Source organism: Centrocercus urophasianus, unplaced genomic scaffold (genome assembly GCF_019232065.1).
Source record: "Centrocercus urophasianus isolate 14NV4802_14NV808 unplaced genomic scaffold, USGS_Curo_1.0 seq_14, whole genome shotgun sequence".
Classification (NCBI taxonomy): domain Eukaryota; kingdom Metazoa; phylum Chordata; class Aves; order Galliformes; family Phasianidae; genus Centrocercus; species Centrocercus urophasianus.
In genome coordinates, this window is record NW_024884586.1 from 36,442,281 (window position 1) to 36,461,969 (window position 19,689).

The 19,689-nt window shown below is 38.1% G+C and overlaps 1 protein-coding gene across 4 annotated transcripts in view; it reads right to left on the minus strand.

Annotated features, from left to right (window-relative positions):
• EML5 (EMAP like 5) overlaps window positions 1-14,539 on the minus strand; it is a 90,276-nt gene extending 75,737 nt beyond the window's left edge. For all 4 annotated transcript variants that reach the window (XM_042814137.1, XM_042814138.1, XM_042814139.1 and 1 more), the window contains exon 1: window positions 14,343-14,539. In XM_042814137.1, the coding sequence (XP_042670071.1) occupies window positions 14,343-14,539 (197 nt within the window). The remainder of the gene's footprint in view (window positions 1-14,342) is intronic.
• Window positions 14,540-19,689: the final 5,150 nt, after the last annotated feature.

Below are 19,689 nucleotides of genomic sequence, written 5' to 3' on the forward strand. Positions count from 1 at the left end.
GTTCTGGATCTGAAATTCAGAGTTCTGATCAAAGCAGAGAGATTAGACCTGAGTTTAAAGAGATCTCAAGGTCCTTACCATTTCTTTTTTTGGATTATGAGTGATTGAACAATCCTTGCAGACATAGCAATAAATACCAAATATATCATACCTTGGCATAGCCTCGCAATGAATTGCATTGATGCAATTAACAAATTCAGGAACATTCATTATTAAGAATTAATAATTAATTAAGAATTAATATTAAAAATTGCTAATCAACAAATTGTTTACAACTTATTATTCCAGAAAGAAAAAATATAGGTAGAACAGGTAAGGCATAAATATAAACCTCTGCTACCTAATGACTATTTCACTCATGGATATGATGTAGTTAACAGGAAAAAGCAATGAGCAAGTTCTCTGTGGATATCCCCAGTGGAGATCTCCAAGACACCTCTACAGAGGTGCCCAATTACACCACTCCTGCTACTGAAGTAGTTGTTTTCTATTCATCAGACAGCCCTCAAGAAAAGGCAGAAAACTTCTTGGGTTTGGCTCTTAAGACAGCTGCCAAAGCTGCGGGTGTAGGTTCAACAGACTTCAGTACCTTGACTTCTCACAAAGGATTTTCTTGGGGATTTTTTTGTTTCTCTTCTCTCCCTCAGAGGTGTAGGAGAATGCTTAGTGCAAATGAGAAGCTCTGCAATCAAAAGGAAAGAAGTCACATTCCTTTTACCATCTTGATAACAAAAGCTGAGATAACCTCTCCAGGTTAAACTGCGACTTGCATCTTGCCTACACAGATAAACTGTAAAAGTCTGCCTGATATCTTCCGTTTCCATACAGGGATGACTAAGCTGATGAATATCACTGCTTGTCCAAAAAAAGAAACAGATATTCTGAACAAAGTAAGTTATTCAGGCCTTCCTGCTTATCTCTGGCCTTTCTGACTTGGATTTTCCAGAACAGACATTAGTGTCAACACAGTATTCAATCAAACTATTCTAAGGAGAATGTTAAAAAGTCAAATACAATCATGAAATAAAGCAGGAATCAGGCTAACAAACTGCTTACTCAAATAAATTTTGAAATTCACTTTAACATTTGATACATCCAAGAAGAGCTAAGAAGTAGAAAATCCAAAATGTGCCTGTCACTGTTGTTATACATCCAAATAGCCAGATCTGTTGAGAACAGTGATGCCTGCTACAACAGAACAGAGTTCCACTGATATATCTGACTGACATCAGAGATATTTTCTAGATCATTTTCTAGATAGATATTCAAAGCACACTGAAGTACAGTATTACAGTTTTAAAAGTATAGTGAAGATACACATCAATGCACTCAAGCTCCTCTTTTACAGTTTAAACAAAAGGTCATTTCTCACCTCAGCACTCCCCACCATTTTTAGCAGATCCATACATTGCATAATACTAACATTAGATCAAAGTGTTAATTATTAATGATAGAGTCTTGAAGAAACATATAGAATCTCGATACTATGCCTGTCTGGGATGACAGCAAAGACATAGATGTGACCCTTCAGTGTGTATGAGGTTTGTAGAGGCAAAGGATCTTGAAGGAGAATAATCCCCAACAACTTTATTATAAAACAAATCAAGATTTTTTTCCTCTTCTCTTGTTTCATGCTGGGCATTAGCAAGCATTGATTAATACAGACAAGCCGCAGACAAGGATACAATATTAAAGATGATGTTTCCTTAGCAACAATATTGCATGAAAATCCAAGAGTATATTCACATGACTACATCTAAGCTTCATAAAACTAGGGCACCAGTAGAAAAGAATGCTGCAGTAAAATAACAGCATCTCAGATATCTATTAAAGAAAAGTTAATTTCAAGTGTGAAATTGTTTCTGCAAGTAAATAGAGAAAAATATTATCATCATACATTTCAAGACCTTTTACATATAGTTGTGGATATTCTCTTAATAGCTGCCACTTACCCACATTTCCCCAGAAAGTATGACAGGAGAAACTACAAATCATTTATGTCATACTGCTGAAGTCATTATAGCAGGAATAGATGTAAGCAGCAAACATTTGTCATCAAAGTTGATAGAGATCAAATCTGGACAGGACTATTTCCCATAAGAAAAACAACTGTGAAGCATCATTCCTAGGTCTGTTACATATTTGTTATCAGAGCACCAGCAGTGTCATAAATAGCTTTTAGAAGATTCCTTAAATTGTACAAGCATACAGCTTCAAAATAAGAGTCTGTACTGAGGACAGGAATACAAAGCAGATGGAAAGACTAAAACTGTATACTGATTATTCCCAGCTGCAAAAAGCAGTACAGAAAAGCATCTATTTCATAGGAAATGCTCATCCCACACTGATGCTGGGTTGCCATTTATAGGCTCAACTAAATATTAATTCACTTTGTGGTGGAACCAACAATACATTTCCTTTATCTAAAGGCTTGTTTATAAGCAACTTATGAAATCTGACAAAAACCTTCAGCTCTTTATCTGCTCCAAAACACAGCGGAAAAGAACAAAAAGACAAGATGATCTTCGGAGAGTTAGACAATGAGTGTAGTAACACTGATGCAAAGTTTCCAAGCAAAAAGATACGAAAACTGAGGAAAAAGATTCTTAGAACCAACTGCCAGTTCCTGCAGATGCCTGCAGGCATTACTCCCATTACAGTGCTACAGAAAATAAAGCCACCTCTTCTGGAATTTGCCACCTCTACATCTCACTTCATGTCCATAAACACAAAATGAGCCAGGGCATCACTTAAAGTTGGGAAAACACTTAAAATGAATTAGTTATACGAACTAATCCATCTGGGAAAGAGCCCAGAATGCTCTGAAGAAAGTACTTGAAATTCTCATTTTGCTTTCTGTCTTGTTAGCCACTTAAGCAACAGCACAGATACACAACAGTTAAGCAGTTATCTAAAACAAACAAAAAGACAACAGGAATCAGAAGCATAAAGGAACAGGAAAGCATGGGTAAATGCAATACTGAAAGAATTCCAAGGTAAATGTGCATTTGATAGACAATAAAAACTGTTGCATATCTGGACTCACTAACATCATTACTGAAAAATACTACAAAAGAGAAGACAGATAAGCAGCATTCATGAGAAATACTTTCAAGACAATGCAAGCACTCTGCTCTACAATTATGTTTATCTCAAGCCTAATGATGCAGTTGTGTATTCCCAATAAGGTAATAAAGTACACCAATTATCAAAAGCACATGTTGTAACCTGCAAACATAAAATCATAGTTATTTATAAATGAACTCAACACTAAATAATGTTTCATAGGTTATTCATTTTTATGTCATTAATTTCTATGTTGGAAAAAGCAGCAATGGATAGTGTTAAGTAAAAAAGAAACATGTAAATAAAAATGCATCTAAAAGTGCAACCTTGATCTAAAAACAAACACACAAAAAAACCACATCAAATATTTACCGTTCTTCAGTTTTTTTAATGTTATTTCTTTAAGTATTGTATAAGAAAAATTTAACTTAAAATGTCATGTTCACCACCAGAAATCCCCAGGCAATCTCGAGATGCTGTCAGATGCCTTGTCTCTACCTATGATAAAGCACCATTCACCTTGCTTGCTCTTGTGGAGGGATTATAAGCAGGGAACAAGGATTAACACAGTTCTAAATGTCAGGAGCAGGTTCATAGAGTTGTCTGCTAACCAAAACAGAATTAATCCACTCCTTCGGCTTGCATCCTGCCTTGTTAAAATGGAGACATACAGGGGTATGTGTGTATATGCATCATGTTTGCCCACGTCTACACCACAGTGATATTGTCATTTATTTATTATTAAAATGTTACCCTAGAATTCAGAAAATTGAAGGGGTGCTATTTTTATAATATTAGATCCAAACAGATTTAGTCACAAAAATGTACCATATAAATAAAGCAAAGCTAAGTAGTACAATTTCTTTTCTGCCTAGTCTTTTAAAGCATCATTGTAAGACTGTGTACCATATCCACAAGCTTCATTCTCCAATTCCAGTAAAGAAATAACACAATACTCAATGTGGACTATATTCAATCATGAGCTGGACATGAGAGCACAATGACTTTACGAGAACTGTGGGCACTATCTCAGAACTACATTTTAGCCTCACTGTTAGGTCTGGTCCTTTGCTTCAATTTTGTTTGTCATTTTTTCGTTTAATTACTCACCTGAATTGTACTTTTTATTGACGTATGCTTGCATGTCACATATCTAATTCAATACACCCTTGTATAAAGACCAGGAAAGTTCAAATTGCAATCTATCCTATTCCACAGTAATAGTGGAAATATTTCCCTGAATATAACCTGTCATAGATCTGGCTAAACCACCAGCAGAAGTATCGCTTGTGGTACCTATGAAGTCAATCATTTTGTTTAAAATGACATTATTCTCTCCAAAATTTGAGCACTTATCTCTTTAGACATGTCCCTCCTGTTTCTACGGGGCCAGAGAAAATCTCAAGTAAGTCTGCCAATTTGAAATAAAGTTTAAATATTGTTCACAGAAGAAATACAGTGCAGTCTATGTTTATTGTGTAGTGAATGCCATCACCAACCAAGTTATCTTCACTGAGATGTATTTAGGCAAATTCAATGCTGTAAACATCAGCTTTGTACATACCTAGCAAACACAGGTGTATAGTACACTAGCAAACTGACTAATCCTCTCTAATTAATATTGCTCATGAATTAACCAATGCTTTCTTCATTTGTTTTAACTATTCCATCAGTATTGCTTTAGAGCAAATAAACCTCTTCCCACCCATTCAAATCCTGGTTCAGTATTCTTTTTTTTTCTTACACTATGATTTCCAAATGTTATCACAACAATAATATAAAGCGTGTATAAAAATTATCCAAGTTGCCTATAAAAGGAAAGTTTATTCAACACTTTTAAAAAATAACATTTTAAAACTCCTCAAATTATCTGGCAAAGATGACTGCATGAATATTTAAGCAATATAAACTTGGATGTCATTGTTAGGATAGGAGTTAAAGCAGCACATTTCTTGACCGAAATGTGTGGAAGTATGTTTATAAAGTAAAAGAATCAGACCATCTGGGTATACAGATACAGACCTTTACCAACCTGCCTGCAGACCAATAGCTACTATAACTAAGAATTCCCATGAAAATGTTGGAAGATCAAGCACAGACATGAAATTCAGGAAAACTGGCTGGAAGGATTGTCATCTGAGTCTTCTGAAATATTATCTGTATACTCAGCACTTTGATAGGAGGTTGGGTATCAGGCACCATCTTACAGACCCTATTTGAATGAAAAGGAGTCTACCAGGAAGACTTTCAACAGCTTTGAGGACTTCCAATGAACAGAAAGTCTTTTTCAGCTAGGCCAAGGAAAGTCACTCATCAGAACAGATCTGAAATTTCTGTGAAGATTTAATAACACAGGTATTCTTAGCAGCTAAAATACCACAGGGAAAAAAAAAGACTTTTCTAACAGAAATGGTCAAAGATTTTGCCTTAAATGTAGCAGAGAAACAGAATGTCATCTATCAGAAAAACAATAGAAGTATCAGGATGTGGTCCTCGAAAGACCTATTTTCTTCAAGTTTACAAGCAGAAGATGTCTTAAGTCTGATTTACTCAAAGCAGATATGGGCTACTAACAAATACCACAATTTGTCCTATCCCTTACTAATACTGAAATCACTTTTGCTATTTTCATGATCAAACAGTAAATTGAAGCAGAAAGATAAAAGCTCGAAATGAAAGTAAAGGTAGTCAACACTAAAGAAGTTCCATGGATTTATTATCAGATAGTACAAATTGGAATTCTTGGTGATTTCTATCTTCTGCAATATGTGACCAATGGATTTAATAAAACCTAGCCTAAAAATTCAGTCTTTGGCTACAAATTGTTATGGCGATCTTGCTTCTGATTCTGAGCTTCTTGGTGTAAATGAAGCAATTCAATCTAAAGAGACACTACCCTTCAAAATACTTGTAGTAGCTGCAACAATACTACAAACAGTAACACTGGAAAGTTTTTTTTAGCCACTAGAGTAACCAGAGGAATCTGAGATCTAACATAAGGAAGTTTCACGTACCTGTAACAGAAGTTACACACACCTGTAACATTCCATCATTTCCCTAATGCTCCAAAGGAAATTCAGTCTAAAGCAGATGCATTCATAACAGAATCTCACTGTGTTGAAAATCTTGACTGTATTCATTTTGAAGAGAATTTGATAGGATCTATCTTGAGCATTCATCTCTATTATTAAGATAGCCTGGGGAACTTTTTCACTTTGCCACATAAATTAGAAGAAAATTAAAATTATAAAGTTCCTTCAATTTACTTCAAGTGCTAAGAGGTATTTTATTTACCACATGAAAGTAGCAAAATCAACAGATTATTTCAAGTCAAATAACTACTGTATTAGTGAAAAAATCACTGATATTACTGTAACAGCATTATAAATCTGTATGTAGCTTACGAAAAGATTTCTAAATTACAACTAAGCATGTGATTGATCCTTAACAATACAGACTAGATGACCTTGCCATTCTTCTGAGCAGTACCTTACTTAATTTCCTCGATACCAGATAAAAGTGCTGTATTAAATAAAAAGCTTAATCCTGTGAGTGATATCGTAATAATACCAAAAAATCAAGTAAACTGTATTTTAAATTAAAAAAACAACAAAAGCAAACATTGAAATGCCACATAATGCAAAACTAAGTTCTCCACACTCAACTACAAAACTAGATTTTATTTTCTGTGGTTTTGGGATATTATATAATTGTTACTTTTTTGTTTCAAGCTACGTGTACTTTAAAAAAAAAGCAACACAAGTTATTATAATAATCACAATAAAATCTAAACTCTATGATGAAAAAAAAAAGAACTCAACTTTTAAAGCTGAAGTTTATTTCATTGTCTTAACTGAAGCTTTAAGCTTTGAATAAAACCCAAACATTTTATTTCAGACTATTCCCTCAGAAGAATTATTTTATTCAAACACATTAAGCTGCTGTCTGTCACCATGTACACACATGTAAACACAATAATAAGAGAACTTGATAATGCCTTTATGAAATCAGCCAGGTACATAATCCACTTTCCAATCTATATTAAGAGGATAACTAAGAAATTAAATATTCAAAAAGTAGGTAAGCAGAAATATAATCGCTTCAACTGCAGTTTGGAAAAATGAAGAAAAAAAAATTGGGCAGAGCTCAAAATTTCTGCATCCAATTTTTAAACACTGCTAATGATCAAATGTTACTAAGCTTTTAGTTTTCTATTCTTCCATGACATGCAGTCATAGAGCCTGCCTAAATTTCTTTTCTGTTGTTGCTTCAGTTCTGAAAGAAATAGCCAACTACCAATTCAAGAAAAGAATTTCCTACACCAAGATGTTTCCTCATTTAAGAATTGACCTGATCTGACCCTGCCTGTGAGTGCTGACAGAATCAGATCAGAAGGTGATGTGACTGCTGGCTATGAAAAGCACGATGCATGAAGACAGGCTTGCAAGCCTGTAGTTCCTTACTGTGTAGATCTACTTTAATCAACTTCTGGTACCCTTTAGATGTTCATTTTTGGCTGGATTTTTTTTTTTTATATTTGTATTTATGCAGTTTTAACTAGAAAAAGTAAAGTTTTTTTAATGATAGGCAGGCAAATTCTAGTCCCATTCAAAAATGAACAGTAAACGCTTTATTCTGCACTTCCAAAATACTTTCAATACATCAGATTAATATACGCAACTGATACTTAAAAAAATAAATGCACAAAGCTCTTAGCAAAAACAAACAAGCAAACGACTTGTACCAAAGGTTCAACAATTACCACTTCACACAACATCTGCTACTCTGGTACAGCCCATGCATTCTCACACAGATCTAGAACTACTCAGAAAACTTGTTTTTCTCAAGAAAAAAAAAACAAAACAAAACAAAACAAAAAAAACAGAGATCATTCTCTCTTCTCCCTCTCCTTCAATTGTTTAAGATATGAACACAAAACTTCCCTCCAGAGTTACACACACCTGATAGTCAGAGTGCACTTAATACAAGCAGCTGGACAGAGCTTAACCTGGGTCTTCAGCACGAAATGAAGCGGTCATCAGGGTGGCTATCTTACTTACTGTCATGGCAATCACGTGTGCTGTAAGAAGTGCCATTCTGACAGATAAGACAGTCAAAAGATACTCAAGCAAGAAGCTCACAGAAGAACTGATTAGAATAATTATGGCATAGTTTAAGTCCCATTAAGTCAGGAGCTCTTTTATGGAGGGAAATAAATTTATTATGCCCTTGAAGAATATCTGGAGATGACAAAGTAAGTGTGGATGAATTTCCCCTTAGTATGAACAGAAAAAGCATGGCACCATATAAGCTTAAGAATAAGCTAAGAAAAAGGCTTGATATTTAAGGTGAGAATATAAACTTTCTGGGAAGAAAAAAAAAAAACAAACAGTCCCTCAAAAGACTGTATTCAAAAGGGAAAATGCCATATTGACAAAGCAGTGCACTGCCTTTGTGAATTAACCTATTTAAGCAATTTGAGTTGCTGTGATGGAATTGCATGCATTACATGATTTTACCACTTCACTGCATTCCAGGTGCAGCTGAGTAGAATCAAAGGATCACCTCTCCTTGCCTGCTGGCAATGCTTTGCCTAACGCAGCCAAGTATAACGTTAGGCTTCTTAGCAGCAAGAGCACTTTGCTGACTTACTTATGTTCAAACTTGGTGTCCATCAGGAATCCCAGCTCCTTTTTATGCAAAGCTGCTTTACAGCCAATCAGCCCCAAGCACACATTGGTGCACAGAGCTATTCCCACCGTGGCCTTTCTTTGGCATTTCAGAACAAGACTGGGTTACCGAGACTATCCTCAATTATGTACACATTTCATAGGTCTCCTGTAATATAAGCAACATTTTGAAGTGTTTTTGTGTGAAAAACATTTCAGATTTGAGGCATAACTGCAATATGGATTTTACTCCCGTTTTCTTCCAGCAGTGTTATTTGAGGAACCAAAGAGGGATGACTGGGCTACGATTGCTGAAATAAGTTGGGTGTTTGCATTTCCACAAATAAGTATATAAACAACAGGCTTCCCTTCTAAAAAGTTAGATGTGGATTGTTTACAGTTCAGTGGTATCCAAAGGATTTTTCACCAGAACAAGCTAAAGCATGTTTTTCCTCTATCACATTAGTAATGCAAAAGAAAAGGTCGCAGATGTAATGGGTTATTAAAAAACATCTTCTGATGTGGCAACTGTGGTGGCAATTCATTCAATTAGACTCCCTGGTGTGCGAAAAAACAAAGCTAATTGTGAAATTTCTAGCAAAAATTCATAATCTTCTGCCAAAACAAATGACAGACTTCCATATGATAAAATTTTGTAGCCATACATCATTTTCACTGTTTATGCATAATTGTCATCTGGAGCTAGATCCATTATACACTACTCATTCTAAGCAAAAACAAGACAATAAAGCTGACCATAAAAATGCCCTAACTTTAAATTATTTGAATTTGTAACTGATGTTTTTAAGAACTAGGATGGATCTTGCAGATCAAACTACTGGAGGATTGGAAATGAAGGAAATAGAATAAGTTCTTACTATGTTATTCCCTCTACTAGCAGTTATCCCTGTCCATGGCAGAGGTGTTAGAACTAGATGATCTTTACAGATCCTTCCAACCCAAACCATTATATGACTTTGTGACACAGAATCACACACAGAATCACAGAATCACCCGGGTTGGAAGGGACCTCAAGGATCATGTAGTTCCAACCCCCCTGCCTAGCAGGGCCACCAAACACACACATTCAGATCAGGTTGCCCAGGACCCCGTCCAACCTGGCCTTAAACACATCCAAGGACGGGGCATCCACAACCTCCCTGGGCCTTTGACACATTGTTATGAAACCTCCTGTTTGTCTCTTTTTCATAGAAAGCAAGTTTTCTTTTTTTCTTAGGGTTTTCTCATGATATGCATCAAATGAGAATGGAGCAAACAGAGGCAGAATGACAGGGTAAAAAGAAGTGGTGGGAATATTCAGCATTTTCAGAGAAATCCAATAGGTATTTATCAAGAGCATTAACAAAAAGAGGATGAGAAAAAGACCAGAGGCATTATTCAGAAGTAAACATGACTAATCATTGCACCGCTGAATTTCTGTCTACAATCTACCACTGAGATCTATGAAGGAAGCCTGGACTTGCCTCTGGGAGAGCATTTAGTGGTAGCAGATTCAAAAAAGCTGCTGACAAGAGTCTATCAACTTCTTAGATACTGACGTTTGGACAAACTTTGATAGTGCAACAGTTGGTAGAAAAAAATCTCCTTCAAACTGGGTTGGTGGGCAGTACTAACACCAGGGAGCAGACATGATTGCAGTGCTTTTAATTTCCGCAACTGCAGAAATGCTGATGCTAGAGAGAAAAAAAAGCACATTATTCTGCCTGGTATACAAGAGGAACATCACAGAATTGCAAGCAGGATAATCTCTTGTAGGGTGAGCCAAATTCAGACATATAAGAAGACGACAGAGTGCCCAGATAAAGTGCCCAGAAAGACCACATTTCAGAGCGGATGAAGTTTTGTTTACTTCTTGTTCTCTGGGAAACAGAGTCCAAAACAATTCATACATAGTTCACAGCAACAGAAATAAGCACTGGTATGATCTCAGGATTTGGTTTTCCTTTTAACTAGAATCCTCGATTTCAGATAAAAAGTTGGCTCCTAGTAAAATTCCCATACTCCAAAGCTCACAAAAAAGTCACGGGGCAGTAAATAAAAATTTAAAAATAAATAAAGGAATAAAGGAAAAACCAATCTATAAGTTCACTTGGAGCATGCAAGTTGCACTGATAAATAGCAAAGGCCAATAGACAGACATGTAAAAAGGTGGGTGCGTCCAGAATTTTGAGTATTCATAACTTCTATCAGAGGCAGTACAGAAAAACACTTTAGCAGTCTCAGAAAAACAAGGAGCCTCAACATGAGCTTCAGTTTACATTATGCCCCACAGACGCATTTTCTGAAATCTTTATATAGATCAGGATTGAATATGATCTCTCTACAGTCTTTCAGATAAGACAATCTCATGCATCTCTAAGCAACTAAAATTATGAAAAAAGAACAAATAAAAGACCTAATGTGAAGTTATCAAGACATTGTTTCTCTCTCCTCAACTGTGAAGCACTCAAAAATATAACTCATAATCTACTTTTGCAATTTATTAAATCCTACACTTTGAATCAGTACCCTTGCAGTGATAATTCACATGTTTTTACCAAATGAGCATCTCCTACATACAAACAGCCCAGGTTGGATCTCATCTTCTGCAAACACAATGGACATTCACCAAGTTATGCAGCTGGCATCAGACAACACTACTGTGTTAAGTTAGCTGAGATTTCAACTACATCTATCCCCCTCACATAAAATGCCTTCAAAAGCAAAAAACAAACAAACAAAAAACAACCTAATTTGACAGCATTCCCAAAAGTACTTCCACAGCTAAGTGGCATTTTACACAAGCACCCATATACAGAGAGGATCTCAACTGAAAAAAAAAATGCACTGATGCACAAAAAAAGCGATAGAATTACGAGTAAAAACATGACATTCTCCATCCTCCAAAACAGTGGGTTGATTTCTGGAAAGTAATTCACAGAAGAGATTAAAAAATAAAACCATAATAAAAAAATTACCAGAAAGCAAGATAGGTCCCTTTAGAAATAGATTAAAGCTGAATAACTGAAATTGTTCAATAATTAAAAAAAAAAAAAGCCTACTGGAACAAAACCAAAAGACCAATAGAAGAGACCCTAAGTGACCCTAACTACTCTCTTCTAAACAAAGGATCATTCAATACAACTAAGATACAAAATACTGAACTCTCCTCTTTCCAGTACTCACAGTTACACTGAGGCTTGGGGTGGAATTGTGATTAAAACTGAGGTAAGACTGGAAATAAATTTAACATTTAATTGTGTTTAAAAAAAAATCTTACAGTGAATTTATAGTTTTTTGTCTAATAAAAAGATGTAAAACTCCTCAGCAGACAAAAGCCAAAGTAACTGCTAGTGCTAGAAAGAAAATTCTCAACAGGAAAATATTCTTTATCTGTCCATTCATCCAATACTACTGTCTATTATTAAAGATAAAGAGCTGGTCTCTGACTTAAGAATTCCAATTCCTCTCTTCCTGACTGCTACTTAAAATTAAAATGTCATTCAAAGCATGCTAATGATGCAGAAGTTTTCATAATGAGAAGTACTAATAATATCACCATGTAGCATGCAACCTATACTGCTTATTCTTGTACTGCTTCTAACTACAGAGCTGTGCTCTGTATTTTGATTCTTTAAATACATAAGTTTTTCAGGTATCACACCTGCTTTCACAAATGAGATTCCATGCAAAAAGACAATCAGTCCTGGAGCTGCTTTTCCTGAACTATCACAAACGTCTCAGCATTCAGGAGGTACTTGCTGAACAAGTTTAAACACAATACATTAAATTTTTTTGATACAAAATAACTCAGTTTAAAGAATACTAATTACTGCATTATATAATCCCACTTTTGCCCCTCGTTTTCTCACACTTTTTTAAATTAATGCTTTAATTTTCTATGATTTTCTTTTTTTTTAAATTGAGAATCTGTTTTGGTATCCAAGTTTAGTCAAGAAAAACATTTGATGATTACATTTGGCACCATGCTGCTTTTCAAAAAAGATAGAAGTGAAATACCAATCAATGCAAGTCTAATCTTACCATTAGAAACAGCCACATGGCTCTAAACAGAGAATGTTTCCTTAAGCATACTAACACTCATACTTAAGAAACATGCAAAATTCTGTGTAAAGTTGAAATGCTTCAAAATATTTAATATTATTTTCTCTCAACATTAGTACAAGTCAAAGCAGGAGTAACTCCAGCATGCCAGATCACGCTTCCATCCCATAAAAAGAAACCTCATAAAGTCATTGTTGTTATTCTTACGGGATGCTCTGCTGAAACAGTTACACAGAAGCAGTCATGGATACACAGCATTAAAACGTTCACTATTTCATACTGTAGCCAGTAATCAGCCACTGCTTCCTTAGCTGGACAGTAAGTTGTAGATCTGTATTTCCTCCAGCACAACATAAGAAGCAGATAAGGCACCATTAAAGAAATACCTCTTACTGGTTGAAGGTGAGAATGCTAAAGCATTAAAAGACATAACAGTGATTCAAACTTCTGATTCAATACTCAACATTTCAAGCAGAGCAATTTACGACGGTACACCGTCTAATTTTTTCATTCGATTTTCAGCACCATGGACAAATACACTACAGGCAGGACAGCCTTGAAAGAGGCGCTCAGAGCCATGTTTAAAAGTCTCGAAAGCTCTTCATGCAGATTTAACTACAGAAAAAAGTGGCCGTTACAGCCAAGTTTTCCAATGCAGATAAAGCAATGGATGAAAGACACAACGTGTGTTCTGCTCTCTGCACTCCTTACCTGTTACTCATGAGTAACACATACAGAAGACATGAATCGGAGCACTAACTATCAAAAAACACCCAAATGTGCTCTAAATGACAAAACTGGTTGCAGCTCTTACCCAAAAAGGAAAAGCCATGATATGGGAATCTAAAATCCATCCGCAATGACACCTACTGGAGAGGGCTGATGACTCAGACTCACATCTGCCCTTCACACTCCTCACGCTCTCACCAATCTCACAGCACCACCAAGCACACAAAAGCACCCTTGGGCAAAAGCACACTTAAGAAACAGCAGCAGCAGAATTCCTCTCCAACATTAGCTTTCAGTTACATATTTTTATGAACTTCAGCACACTGTAACTCTGACTGCAAGAGAATTCCCGATCTGTACAAGCCTCGATTCTGCAGGGAAGGCTGCTCTCTCTCTCGAGATTACCCCAAAAGTTGCACGAGTTGCAGGCAGGCCGCTAATCCCGCAGGCATCCACCGCCTGCCAGCAGCGAGCCAGCGGTCCGCTGCCGCAGATTAACCTCCCCCACAGCGCGCGGCGGGGAGCGCACGAGGCTTCCGCTTCTCCTCCCGCCGGCACCCAGCGGGGCCCTCCCGACGCTCGGGGGCCTGCACAACTTTTGGTCCGGCTCCGGGACGCAGCGAGGCACGACCCGGGTCCGCGAGCCGCCGCCGGGCCGTGCCCGCCGAGCGCCGGGGCAGCGCCTCGCCGCGCCGCCCGTCCTTCAGCCGCCTCCATCCGCGCCCCGACGGACACGAGAGGAGACGGGCGAGGGAGGACGCGCGGAGCCACGGGGCAGCCGGAGGACGGGGCAGGCTCCCGCGGCGGCGGTACCTGATGATGTCGTCCTGGTGTCCCAGGTAGAATTTCTGCCGGTGCTCCCGGGGGCTGTAGACCACGCCGACCCCAGCCACGAAGTAGACGATCTCCTTGGCGGCCGTGTAGTAGAGGTTGTTGCGGCACTGGTGACCCCGGTAACCGTAGACCCACTCCAGCCGCAGGTGGCAGCTCGGCGCGCTCCGGTCAGCCATGTCCTCCCGCCCCCGCCACCCAGGTACGGCTCTCTCCCGCCGGAGACCCCGTGGGAAGGGGGAGACGGCTCGGTCGGCCGCCCCCTCCTCTCGGCTCGCCGTCCGCCGCGCTAATCCCTGCCCGCCGACATGAATGCCCGCCGCCGCCGCTCTCCGCCGCCGCCGCCTCACAGAGGGCGCCGCCGACCGAGCCCGCCTCGCCGCCTCGCGCCGCCAGACATGGCTGCACTGAGACACCGCCCGGGACGCGGAGCGAGGGCGCGGCGCGTCGCCGCTCCGGCCCCCCCCCCCTTCCCCGCGTCCCGGCCTGCGCCTGCGCCGTAGGCAGCGCCGTCAAGCGGCCGGGCGGCCTGCGCGGCAGGAGGCGGGAATAGGCGCGCAGAGCTGCGGGGAAGCGGCGGAGGTGGCGCGCTGAGCGGCTACCAGGGCGAAGGGAAGGAAACGACTCGCTATCACACCTTCTTGGCTCACGTTTTTGCTGAGCTCTTACGTCCAGCTTTTCGTCTCTGTTGGCTGGGCTCTGTCTTCCCCCACTCCCCAACTGGATTTTGGCTTTTCACTGCTGTCCCGAACGTCCTAGCGCCTTGCTTTCCCTGCAAACCCACCGACCCCCAGCTCTCACCAGTCGCCTCACATTGTCACTGCTTGCACCGCACGGTGCCTGAGTCTCATCCAAGAAGAAAAGGTCAACTGTAATTTTTAATGACTGGTAATTAACCCCACTGTCTGCATCACGTACCTCACAACAGTTATTCCCTCATCTATGCCTTAATTTCCTCATCTATGCAATAAGAGCACTCTCACCCGCAGATCCCAAAGCCACCAGAAAGTTGCTATTTTTTTAGAATCATAGATTCGTTTGAGTTGGAAGTGACACTTAGAGGCCATCTAGTTCAATTTCCCTGCAGTGCACAGGGACACCAATACATCAGGTTGCTCAGAGCCTTGTCCAGCCTGACCTTGAACATCTCCAGGGATGTGGAATCCACCACATCTCTGGGCAATCTGAGCCTCATCACTTTTACCATAAATATATATATATATATATATTCCTTATATCCAATCTTTCACACAGAAAGTTATCATTTCCCTACATTACAGATGGGAGTGACTGCTCTGTGCTGGAGAAGACATCCATATAGGGGAGCCTCTCACCATATCCAAAATTTTGGTTCAGAGAACGTGCTCTTTCTTCACAGTGGAGACATTCTTCTGTGCTCCTCTATTTCTACTTCAATCAATGGAAGTTTTTTTTTTTTTCCTTTTAAACCTTTCCTGAGAATTTAATATTCCTTTAGTTGTTTTTAAAAGGCACGTAAGAATATGCATTTAAGCATTCCAGACACTTAGCTTTATGTCAACATGTTCTCACAGTCTAGAACACCAAGAGACAGTATTTATCTCAAGCACTGACAATAAGGATTATGGCACCAGGATCAGATGCAGCTTTCAGTCCCACATGTTCACTGAAGTCAACACAAAGCAAGTAACAGAAGTCTGCAGAGAGATTCATGCAGCCTGACTCAAGTATACAGACAAGGAAACTCCCCTTTTGATGAAAAATTTAATTATTTTTTTTTTTGAAAGAGAGAAAGAAATCATGACAAAACGTCCTATATATTCACCATCAGATAAAGCAAATGTTACATACATGAAAGTCAAAAGCATTCCTGCTCCCTAATATTTTCATCCTAGACAGACAGAGCACCTTGGAATTGCATTGTTCCCCCTATAATTCCACAGAATATTTTGAATATTGATACACATTTAGTGAAATTTCTGGTAGGATTTTTTAGCAAAATATAAGAAATTACAACTGTTAGACTAATTCATTTATAAGTTGAAGCAGATGATAAAGTAAATTTGAAAAATACTGAACATACACAGTGACTGAAATAACCTGTTACAAGCTTTGGATGTTAATTGGTTTGATGATCAGCAGACAAAAGCATTTGTTACATATTTGACTTCCACACTTGAAAGTGGAACTATTTTCATGCTTTGAATAGAGAATATATTAATTTTTTCTTTACTGCAGATTTATTGGATATTTAAACATGAATGGGTAAAAATGCATAATTGTCTCTGTGCTTGCAGCTACTGTATATAAACATACACTTTTGTCAGGTTATTACTTGAAGTGAAATTCTGGATCTCTTGAGTTCAATAATAATTTGTGTGGTATTAATTTAATGGAACTAAAATTCTAATCTGTATGTCTTATTCATAATTCAAATTGGAACGAGATTATTTCATTATGTAGTGAAAGTGAAAAGGCTGTTTTCAGCCACACATTCAAAAAACACTGTTACTGACTAAAACTGACAAGAAAAAATAGTGATGAGGAAGAAACTTTAATATGCAATGACATTGGCTACTAACTGTAAGTTTTGGGTCCTATTTCCTCTGACTACTAGAACACAAAAGTGAAGTTGGAAAAAATATGCTTATGCAATGCAAGGGAGCAACTGCATGTCAACACCACATAAACAGCCAATATTTCCATTTGATTATTCCGGAATTGACTACTGTCTCTCAGATAAGGAAATGCCTGAGAGAAAATTCCAAGAGAAAAACTATTTGTAGGCATAGTTAGCTAACTTACACCTACACATAAGGGGTGCAAGGGAAATTTTATGCATTTGGCGCCTGTTTTTGCCAGGAGCATCACAACAACTTCTTCTCTCATACCTTGCCTGCTACTCCCACTCACCTCTGACACACACAGCTCCTCCGGCATCTACCAGCCAGCCACCTTTCACCAACACAGCAGTCTCAGGAACGAGCATCCTCTATCAGCGCTGTGCTCTTTACATCACACGTGTCCCGCAGGCCTCTGTCACGCACCTCTCTCCATTCCCTCTCTTTGCACTACGCAGTCTCAGCCACCTCCGGTCACGCTCAGGGCCCGGCGCGGAGCTGTCCGTGGTGCTGAGCTCGACGCCTGGGTTCCTAAGCGGCCTGGTCGTACTGAGGGAACACACGAGTTTAGGTGATAGGCTGGGATATGAGCAAGCTTTCAGGTAACTGAGATATTTGATGCGCTTCCCAAAGAGTTGTTGTTTTGTTGTTGTTGTTGTTGTTTTTAATAAGGGAAACGAAGTGCTTTGCCTCAGCTGCCTATGACAGGTTTTATATCTTTTCTATGATGTCAGATAAATCACTACAAATTAAGTTGTGTTAGCATACAGTGACACAAGTGCATTACTTCTCTAAATAAAATCAAATAAGTGACATTTTAATGTCTCAAAACACATAATTATAACATGCACTTCCTAGTATACTGTAAATATATTTACTAAATGCATCTTGTTCCACTAAATGGAACAAGGCTTAAAGAAGTAATTTCTTAAACAAATGCTCTTGGAACAGCTAATTCCAGAGTACAAGATGAGGGATTATTCTCTGTTAAGCCCTAAGTAATACAGAGTAGCTGGTTCAAGTAGTAATTATAAAATATGAGACAGATGAGCAACAGTGACAACATTAATTTCAACATCCTTGCAGATACAATGGTCTCAGTCTGTTATGGGAACACAATGTCTGAAAATAAGATTTATCAAAACTAAGTAGCCTATTTAAGAGAGAAAGTGCTTAAGGACTGTCAGGAGATCCACCTGCTACCATTTAAAAGCACTGAGGCATGAGCTAAACAAAAGCCTGTTTACTGCTGGATAAAAGTAAGAAGGCAAAAAAAAACAAGCAAACAAACAAACAAAAAAAAAAAAAAACAGCATGGCAAAGTTTGAAACATTAACTAACTCCTTCAGAAAATGAAAAAACTGATAAGAATATATATCACATCAGCCAATATATAAGATGCAAGTTGTTATGGAATTCTAAAGGACTAAGCTATTAGTCCTTTAACAAAAGACGTAAAATTATTATTATTTTTTTTAACTAGAAGCAGGAAGCCTTGAAAATGATCGATAGGTCTACATCATCATCAAGAAGAAAATCAACCAATTAAGAATATGAAAATGGTGCAGAAAAACAGTTACTGATTTCTTCACCTCTCTCCTCAACACAGAAAATTCTAGGAAATACAGGCAGGGAGTAAATACAAGAAAAAGTCACAGATGGAGATGTTAGGTCAAGGTGCTGGAAAATAAAGAGCAGCAAGTCATGAATGCATTATGTTGTATCTTGAAAAAATTCAATATGTTTTAGCTGACATGCTCTGATCAGCCCCTTAAAACCTTTAAAATGTCTTATGTTGAAGCAGTATCTAACATGGTTACTGTTTTATAAGCAGGTTCTATAAACTTGTTAACTGTAAATCTACATGCTTTCTTTTGGTACTGATTGACACAACAGATACAAGGGTTGGAATGTAAAGAGAACAATTACACATGTATGAAAGTAAGTATTATTTACATTATTTTTTCTTGCTTCTGCAATGATAAATTGCACTTTGATAATCATAGAAATTTTGCTCATTTAGTAAACATTCATTCTGGGCACTGGAAGAAATAAGCATCCCATTGAGAAGACAATGAGCGTGTAATTATCACAATACAGATATCAATCAGAGCTTCAGAGCTTCATTATGGATTTATTCACAGAACTTTGATTTAGAAATATACTCAATATTTTCCTAACAGAGGGCAGGTAAAGGGATAGTCAAGATACAAACATTGAAATTAAATTAATCCATCATTAGCATAGAAGGCAACAACTTATTCTGGACATTCTATAACAGAAATAAAGAGGTTTATGAAAGGAAGTGACACAAATACAGTAACAATCAGTAAACAATACCACCCAAAACTGCGGAGGAAGCATGATTGTTGAAAACTACATACTGGCTTCCTTAGCCTTGACAAGATCTTGTTCTAAGGCCTCTCTCATAAACCAAATATTAATTCCTCTCCTACTAAGACTAGGAGAAAAAGGTTTCTACAGTGATGTAAATGGCACAAGTCTCATCCATCACAACTCATGGTGGGTTTTTTTGTTTGTTTGTTTGTTTTTAAATAAATGCAAAAGAACTTTTACATTTAGTTAAAGAATTTGTTTTTTTAGTAATATGATGTTTAATGTTAGCCTCAGCAGTTAGGCACCAATATTTGTATTCCTTCTTAAAATGTCTATCACAAACTTTAAAAATTTGCTCTAAAATTCATTTTAGCACATGGGAACAGCTCATC